Source organism: Neltuma alba, unplaced genomic scaffold (genome assembly GCF_004799145.2).
Source record: "Neltuma alba isolate B1F8T4 unplaced genomic scaffold, ASM479914v2 tig00011388_pilon, whole genome shotgun sequence".
Classification (NCBI taxonomy): Eukaryota; Viridiplantae; Streptophyta; class Magnoliopsida; order Fabales; family Fabaceae; genus Neltuma; species Neltuma alba.
In genome coordinates this window covers 83,924-93,886 of record NW_021636081.1, presented here as the reverse complement: position 1 = coordinate 93,886, position 9,963 = coordinate 83,924, and the positions used below count along the sequence as shown (strand labels likewise).

The following is a 9,963-nucleotide window of genomic DNA, read 5'->3' as shown; positions in this document are numbered from 1 at the left end:
AGAAGATCCAATATGCTCTTGCAAAACTTCATAAGAAGGCATCTCCGAAGCCATCTTCTTCTCAATGATATGGCTATATGTTTGTCCCTGATTGTTTAGAAGACCCCAAGTGCATTGCCTTCCCATTTTCTTTCTAGAAAACACTTTTTGGCGTATCAACAAATTGCATTAGTAGGACTAAAAGGTTGAATATTTCAGTATAATTTCTGTTCACATATTGGAAGAATTAAATTGGCTATCTTTTAATTGTAGAGCTCACAATCAGTTACACAATCAAAATCTCACGTACAAAAGGATTTATTCTTACTTTTGCCCATACAAGTAATTTGTCAATTCTCTTTCTGTTCATTTGTAATTGTAAAAGTAAGAGTTGAAATACAAGAAGGTAATGACACCTAGAAAGAAGACACCAAACGCTCCGGCAAACGTCCACAAGAAGGCATCTCGGAAGCCACCTTCTTGTTTGTTTCTCCCTGCTGGTTTATCAATAGATGAACACTTACGCTGTAGTGGTGGACCACAAAGAAAAGGATTCCCTTCATAACAACTAGGGCCAAAAGTTGAAAATTGATTTTTCATATCAGGTATTGTTCCAGATAAATTATTGTGAGCCACAGAGAAGACAGACAAAAAATACAACTGTGTAAGTTGGGAAGGAATATGGCCTGTGAATTTGTTGTTTGAAAGATCTAAACTCTCTATCTGTACAAGGTCAGAAAATATTTTCGGAATAGGCCCTGACAAGTGATTGTTTGACAAATTTAATGCATGGATAGTGTCAAGGTGTCCAATTTGTAAAGGGACTTCACTTGTCAACAATCTGAGAGATCTGGGCCGGACATGAAATCTGATATATTTCCTTCATATGATTCATACCTACCTTTTGACATGAAGTTCACTTCTTGCTCCTTGTACCATGAAAAATTTACTTTCTTTCACCTTGAACGAGCTCCCCACTTGTGTGGTTATACTCAAATAATGGGCCTCCTGTAGTTCAACGGACAGAATTTTCTTAGTTTTGCTTCACCCATCTCATCCTTTGAAAGGACTATGAGGGCTTCAAAAGCCTTTGACACTAGGAAAATACTCCTAACGATTTCAAGAAAACAAGAAACAACGATGATTTGATATCCGAGAAGAAGGAAAAAGATGAAGGTACATGACAAATGACAATAGCAATGTCCTCGTTAATTAATCCAAAGTGGAATCTTTTAAACTTATCTAATGGATGCAGACGAGGCAGGGGTGTCTTGTGTCTATATCTATGAAGCATATGAATGAACTCTGTTCATTCCTCTCTTTTGAATCCGTTCTCATCATCAAGTACGATGAAAAAAGTTGTGGTTTTTATATTTATTTAGATAAAAATAAATTTAAATAGTCTCAATCGGCTCCACTAAATTCAAATAGTCTCAATCAGCTTCACGTGGTTTGCCTTTATTTTTCGCCTTCTTGTTTTTGTTTGGACCGATATTTTTCACCTTCTTTTATTTCTATCTTTTTGTCATTTTCTTTTGGATGACCCAACTTAATTATATCTTCTCCTTCCTTGTTTTTATTTTCATTACTACTGATTATAATTTTAACGGTTCAAGTTCAATATTTTATAAAACTATTATTACAAATTTATAAAAAAATATAAATAAATTTAAACAGTTAAAATTTGAATTGAATAATCCATAAATGAAGTAAAAAAATAAATTTTTTTAATAATAATTTAGTTTTGTAAATTATTTACATCAAATTTTAACAATATGTTGAGATCAAATTTTAATAGTATAAATCTAAACCTTTAACATTATAATTAATGGTGAGGAGAATGAAAGGGAAAGGAGAGAGGGAAAAAACATTAAGACAAAACCAGCTCTATTAATTACATGGTAGGCACTACGGGTCATTCCTCCAGTACTGTTAACACTACTCTTTCCTCCCGGCTTTCGTAGTAATTAAGCAAGGCTAAAATAGAAAATAATTAAAAAAAGGTAAAACAAAAACTTATTGGAATGGGCATCATTGTATTGATGAAGAAAGTAAAACATTCCCACAGTGCCACCTTCTTCGAAAGGACATTATGTTGACTCCATGAGACGACTTTGACCGCCATCAAAATTTTTGGATTCCAATATAAAGCCTGATTTTTTAATAAAAAAATATGAAAAATAATTTTTACGCTGAAAAATATTTTTCACCACTCTTTCCTCCCTCCTTGACTCCGTAGTAGTAAGGATAATCAGAACAATAATTAAAAAGAAGTACAACATAAGTAATAAAAATTGGGAAAAAATTGATACTAATACTAATTAAATGTCAATACTCTTCGTATACAAAATTTACATAGTACTAATACTTGTTACATATAAGAATTTATTTGGAACTTTAACAGATCGCAGAGCAGTACCAGGTGGAGATATTGAACAATCTATTCCTAATTTGATGCTCAAGACCGAATTCGTCAAGCTCAACTATGACGGCAGATTGCCCTATGGATCTGCCTCTAACGCAGCCAAAATATGAAACCAGTTTAATGCAAGAGATCAATCATACTCTAAATCAAGAACCAGAAACAAATCACAATACGAATCAGTAGCATCCAAATCCCTAACACAGTAGTCATCACATTCTTTCAACATCACACAACTAACTTCTAAGACCTAGAATTAGAAATGCAATGAAGAAGAGGAATAATAGATGCAATGAACTCCCCTATAAGCTCCGAGCTCCAGCCACTAGCCCACTGCCCTGAGAGATCGAACGCCTAGCCCCCGCCTCTGCTCCGTGGAAGCCCCACCGAATGTTTTCATAGTCACAGCCGCCATGGCAGAACGCGACGGAGGATGCGGAATCAGTGGAAGAATCGGGCCGAATCGAGAGATGGAATGGAGAAGACGGAGAAACCCAAGTGTGCAGAGATGGAGATTGTGATGGTGGGTGGATGATTTCTGGGATTGTGAATCTGAATGAAGATGCCAGCGAGAAGTAGAAAATCCAATCCCACCTCCAAACGGTTCGTTTTATCTACACCCCATTTGTCATTCATTCTAACCATTGATTGCTATGGTCACTATCCACCTCTGAATTTCTATCATCTCCCAAGTTGCCAGCAAAACGAACCCAAAAGTCAAGTACCTAGGAGAAATCATAAAATATGACACTTTTATCACTTTTAAACATTAACTCTATGCAATGACTCCCAATCCTAAATAATCATAATATTTGCATTTTAAGCTCAGTAACATAATAAAATCTCCAAATTAGATACTCCCTCCGTTCCTTATTATAAGAGACACTTGATACTTATGCCATGTTCCTATATATAAGAGACACTTACAAGTTGTCTCTACTTTTTTGTGTTGATTTACTATTTTACCCATATTTATTATCTCCAACTCACACTCTCTCTCCCTTCCACTTCTCTTTCTTTTAATAATTTAATTGTTCTCTCTCATGCTCTCTCTCCTTATTAATGAGGGCATTTTTGGAAAAAAATTATACTTTTTATACATTAATTGTTCTTAACTAACTTTAACTGTTTTTTTGATCAACGTACTTCGGTTATTTGTCTCTTATAATAAGGAATGGATGGAGTATAAAATACAACAAAATAGCGATTTGTCAATAATTTATATATAAGCTATAAATTGAGTAAAATCATGACTATATAATATGCACATTTAAAGCACAAAGAGAAGTATTTTCTATATTCTATATACAAATATGACCTCCCATCTTTAATATAAGGACTATTTTGACATTAAATTTGATCCTTAGTATAAAACATCAATCCACTTTGTCTATTATATTTATCTATTTTTTTTTCAAAATAATCCTTATAATAGTTGTTCATCATAAGGATTTTATTAAATGATAGTTTTAGCTAATACATATTATTAATTAGCAAGGGTATTCTAAAAAAGACAACACCTAAATATTATAAATAACTAAATAAACTTTCTTAATCTACTTAAATTAATCAACTAACTCTTATATTAAGAATCATGAGTAGTATATAATAAAAGTAAAACCTCAATGAAAATTTTTTGAACGACATAAACTTTTAAAGGTTAGGAGACTGGCATTACAAAAAGATGCCCCACTTGCCACAATCACCCACCATCTCCACGGTTCAAAGCATAACTTCTACATATGCGTGAGAATAATAATTTAACAAAAGGAGAATTGCAACAAAGTCCCAAAAAAAGTAATGACAAGTTCTGAAAAATCTCATTAAAAAATAATTACTAAAAATCTCAATAACAATTGAGCAACCTATAATGACATGTTCTAAAGTATTATTGAAACCTTTTGGTAGTTATATTTTTTCCTTGAGATTTTATTGTAATTCTTCCTTTAACAAACCAATTAAGAGTGAGAAAGCAATAACAATATAACTATGCATAATGAAATGCCACATATATTTTATTCATCCACTAATTAAATTTAAAAAGATAAAAAAACAAAAAGATTTAATTTGTAATACCAAGTGCATGTGTCCATTTATTTAAGCTTATTACCTTGAGGCAGTTGGTTCAACTTTATCCATCTTTTAGAGGGGTTGGTCTCTACGTCATAGGTGGATTCATCTTCAACAATAAACTGATCATTATTACTGATGCCGCAACCTTCATCTCATGTGTTTCGCCATCTCTCAACATCTTCTTTACACACCACACGCCATCCACATTGCCCTATTTTAAAAACTGACTTCCCGTCCTCACGTACCTTAGTGAAAAATACCATTTGAAGTTGTTTCCCAACAAACGAGGAAAAGCGAATGTGGATGATACATCGTTGATGACTACATCTAGACTGCAAAAACATTGGACAGACACGTTACGAATCTGAATATTCGCTATTAGAAATTCTACAAGTCCAACAAAGATCGGCAAAATCATCAACTCTTGCATATTCCGTATCATTTTCTAGCACTAAGCATACGGCTATGCCCCACTATTCACTTGAACAGCATGGATCAGGCATGTCTACTATGAACGATACATTTGTTATATGCCAATAAGGCAAATCTTCCGCACAAAAGTAGTTTTGACTATGAAACCATGGTGGCATGTCACTACCAAGAATAGTCAATGAGCGAGTAGGTTGCATAAAGAAGTCATCAGGAGATTGTGATGAAAAATTATTCATGTTAGATGTATAATAATTAATGAGTAAGAAATAGTCAAATAAGAAAACCAAATAAGCTGCAAATTGAAGAGAATTCAAATAACTCACAACTTGCAATTCCGAAGTTACAATTCCAGATAAGTAGTCACTTAAAAAAGTAAATTTTCTTCTTTTCTGCAAGACTTCGCGTTGGTGTCGAATCTGTAGAAAAAAATTGGCATGATATATAATTATAATGACTAATGTGCAAGAAATAATAGTGACGAGAAATGAAATTACCTTGACATTCAAATTGCCCAATGAATTTCCGTAGTTGGTGTGAACGTACATAATGTTTCAACAATGGACAATCACCAGCTTGCATAAGTGATATGTTTGGTGGAAGCTGAGGCAAAGACTGAAGCCTTGGGCAATCATTGAGAGCAATAAATTCAAGCTTTCGAAGTTTGGAAAAGAGGAGCAAAGGAAACTCAACAAAATTGTCTCCGCTCACCTCTAATGCTGCCAATGATGATCAATTGTTGATTTCATTGAATAGTAGTGATCCATCATGAAGATTGCAATAACTCAAATTTAACATAGCCAGAGAACATGATAGATTTGAAAAAGGAGGTTGTGCATAATTATTGCATCCAGAAAAACATAATACTTTAAAACTATCTGGGCATGAAGGCACTTCTTTTATAGCAGTTCTACCCATATAAAGCTCTTCCAATGCCTCATTTTCATTCAAATTCTCTGGAAGCCTTGAAAACTTCGAGCAACCCTGATGATTGATTTTCATTATAGCTTTCAATTTTTGAAAATCCCTTGGAAGGCATACCAGATTTTTGCAACACCTTAAATTCAACACAGCAAGACCACTCAAATTGACCAATGATTCAGGTAGTTTGGATATAGCAGTCCCTTCTAAATCAAGCTCCAATAAGCATTCCATACATTTACCAAACTTAGGAAGCCTTTTAACTTTTGAACAACCAGAGAGAATAGATTTCTCCAAACACTTCATCTCCAATGTGGTTGGAAGAGTTTTAATACTTTTGCAACTTTTCAAATCAACAATGACTTTACACCCTACAAGAATTAAACTTTGAAGATTAAGAGTATCATCGAAATTTGGTGTTCTGATTAAGGTTGTTGAATGTGAAAAGAACCAAAAAAAAAAAAAGCTTCAAAGACCAGCAACTGGCTAGTGATACATGCATCAATTGTAGACAAACAAATTTAAGCAAATGACCTTAATTACCTGATTTCCTCTCCAAAGTTTTTTTAATTTGCTGTGTTGCATTTTAAGATGAACAAGTCCATTCAATTGAGTTTGACTTGGCAGGAAATCTAAAGGATACTCCTCCCATTCTATGACTTTCAGTGAGTTGGAAAGGCAGCTAAGTATATGAAGATTCAATTGGCCACATGAAGAATTTAATACGATAAGTAACTTGAGATTGCTCATACTAAAGAAGGCTTCAGGATTCAATTGTATGACACATGGTTTGTAAAAATTCACCACTATACCACAGATTGCTTCAGTTCCCTATATATAAAAAACAATAAGTCAAGGTAATAATAACATGAAAAATGCATGGAATATATTGATAAATTAAGAAGGCAGTCACAAAAAGGGAGGGAATGTTACCATCTTATTTGCCAACACATGATTAGCATCTTCCAAGGACCATATCCTACTATGCTTTCCGGCATCATCGGGTGATTTACAAAAAGCAATTTCGTTAGCCATTTCTTGAAGCATATCATGCATCCTCAAGTATCCTTTCACTTCAGTTACTAATGATTTCTCTATAAGAACACCAATTCCAATTTTTGGGCACAGACCACTATTTTCTAAAATTTCTATGATTTCATACTTGGTCATCCCATTGAAAAAGCAAGCAATATCTAAGAATGTATTCTTCTCATTATATTGCAATCCATCAAAGCTCACATTTAGTATATCAAAAATGCCATTTGAAGGAATCTTCTTGGGTACTTCCTTCCATTCTGGTTTATTTCTTCCACAAAGAAATGAGCCAAGCACTTTGAGTGCCAATGGAAGTCCGTTGGCAGCATTGATCAAAACTTTAGAAAGCTCCAAAAAATCTCCATTTGGTTGATCTCCCTTAAATGCTTTTTGAAGAAAAAGTTGACAGGACTCAACTTGATTTAAGAAATTCATCTTATACTGAGAAACACCATACTCAAGTAACAGACGTTGATCTCTAGTTGTTATTATTATTCTACTCCCTATGCCAAACCATCCTTTTCCAGCCAAATTCTGAAGTTGGCTTGTGTCACTCACATCATCAAGGACAAGTAGAACTTTTTTACGGCTTGACATTCTTCTTATCAGCTGGCTTCCTTCCGAACAATTACACACTTTCACACTATTTTGTTTTTTCAAACGTGAAATAAGTTCTCTTTGCAAAGAAATCAAACCATCATCTTTTGTTTAATTAAAAAAAATCAAAAGAGACAAATTATACAAAAACTTTTCAAGTTATATTGAAGCTAACTAAGCTATCTGCGATTATTCAGTTTATTTATATTCATCACATTTAAAATTAGTTTCTATTTTAACTTGGTTTCATCTCCCCAAGTTCCTTTGAAAAAGTGATAGAAAACAGGCCAATGAATGAGAAAATACTATCATGCACCCCCACACACATAATGATTAATCTGATAATTCATGCAAAAATAATTAGAAAAACAATAAAATCTATAGGAAATTAAATGCGCATAATAACATATGAATTTATATGTTTTAACTACTACTTGCAGAAGATAAAAGAATGCCGACCAATAAAAATATTTAAAGAACTAAAACACACAACAGTGAATAATTGTAAAGAATACTCATTTTTTCTTTATTTGACATAGAATTATTTAGAAGCAATACTTATAATATTTGTTTTCCTCTATTTTATTATTATTTTTTGGTGAAAAATATTTTATTATTTTTATGAATAAAAAATTGGTAAAAGTCAGGGGACCATCTAAAGATGGAATGCCGTGCCAATAGACCAATTTATCCCATAATGTCTTTTTTTATCAGTAGATCCTTAAATTTAAATATTCGGCAATTAAGAATATTTATCAGAAAAAAATTCAAAAATTTAACGTTTAAAAATCAAAAAGTTTATCCTATATATACAATCTAAATCTTTATCGCTATTATAAACTTTCTTGCACTGCAAATTTTCCAGATTTTTTTTGGCAGAATTCTAAACTTCTAATATTATTTCTATGCAAATAGCAATTTGCATGGCAGCTTTCTCTAGCTCTAAAGGGGGGGCCTTCAAAAATTTATTGCAATTACTTAACTAAAAAATCACAAAAAAAGACCTTAAAAATTAAAAAAAAATTGTATATAGAGACCTGTGATAAGTCTATATTTTATAATTAAATAGGTGTATATTTTGATTTATTTGGTGAAATTTGTAGATATCTTGTACCTATTTAATTATCTTTTGTAGATTTTTCTCTCTTTTATTAATTATAGGATAAAAGATGATCTTAGATAAAATCTACTCAAAACTTTTATTATTTTTAATGCAGGAGACATGAGCAACAATTGTAACAAATATAATATATATATAATTGTGTGTGTGTGTGTGTGTGTGTGTGTGTGTGTGTATATATATATTAAGAGGGTAAGACGTGTGAAGTTACGTGAAGCAAGGCAAATCATCATGATATAATATAATATATTATATTGAAGGAGATATATGCATAAAAAGTGAAATATCATTCTTTTAACCTCTCAGAGCACGTGTTTGGAAGCGTTATAGTTCAAGCGATTCACAAAACAAGCCCATAGATTGAAAATTGGCAATTGCTTCTTAGGTTACTGTTTACTAGTAAATTTTAGATTTTTAGTCCAATTTTGAGAAATCATAACTCTTAACACACACATCCATTTTAAGTGATCTATCACTTGTTTTAAAGCTCAGAATGTTTACTTTAATCATGCCAAATTTCATAGGCAGAGTCAGTTATTTGCCATACTTCTGATCCATCACTAATTTGTTGCTCAATTAGGAATAGCTTATCCCCTAACTTGCACTAACAGTTCATGATTAAGACTTTCCATACATAATACCATTCCATTCATACACTAACTATTTCCATACATTATCATCACTAATTGCACAAGCCAACAGCATCATTTATCATCACATACTATCAATGGCACCTTTACAACATACATTAGTATATACAGTATACAACGTAATGTAATACATTTGTTAAAGTCTTTTCCTTCTCTTTCTTGCTCCACTTCTTGATTTCTTCTCCCATTCTCTTGCTCCTAGTATGGTTGGTTAAGGGAGGGTGAGATTCGGGAGAATCTCAGTAGCAAACATTACCATTTATGCATGCAAAATGGATGCAAGTGTATGACATGCTTTTGTGCACAACTTTCTTGTTTATGCATAGTGAAATGCTATGGAAAGTAAGCCAGGTCATTCATATTCACATAACATAATGCCAAGGCATGCTTAACTAATCATAACAATCATAATTCGGCAGCATAGCTTAGTCACATCATGGAATTCATAGCACATGCACACATACACATCAAGCACACAAGAAAGATCAGTTCGCTACCTTGTATCATAAGTTTTCTCTTACTCTTCAACTTGCTCCCTTTTGCTTCCAACCATTAAGGTTGCTTCCTTAACCTTTGCCATTGCTTTTCCTTGATGTCTCACAGTCCTAAATGTACCAACAAATCATTTCTATTTATTCATTAGAGCCATGGTAATCAACAACATCAATACTTTGTTTTCTTTGAGCTATATTAGCTTCTAACTTTTGAGCTTGAATTCCAACCTTCCTAAAATTAAT

The 9,963-nt window shown here is 32.8% G+C and overlaps 1 protein-coding gene across 1 annotated transcript; it reads right to left on the bottom strand.

Annotated features, from left to right (window-relative positions):
* Positions 1-2,703: 2,703 nt before the first annotated feature.
* LOC114712657 (disease resistance protein RPP2A-like) lies at positions 2,704-7,456 on the bottom strand. Its single transcript, XM_028897204.1, has 5 exons — positions 6,758-7,456; positions 6,577-6,655; positions 5,961-6,195; positions 4,720-4,806; positions 2,704-2,953 (listed from the first exon to the last, which is right to left on the bottom strand). The coding sequence occupies exons 1-5, from the start codon at positions 7,454-7,456 to the stop codon at positions 2,704-2,706; spliced, it is 1,350 nt and encodes a 449-aa protein (XP_028753037.1).
* Positions 7,457-9,963: the final 2,507 nt, after the last annotated feature.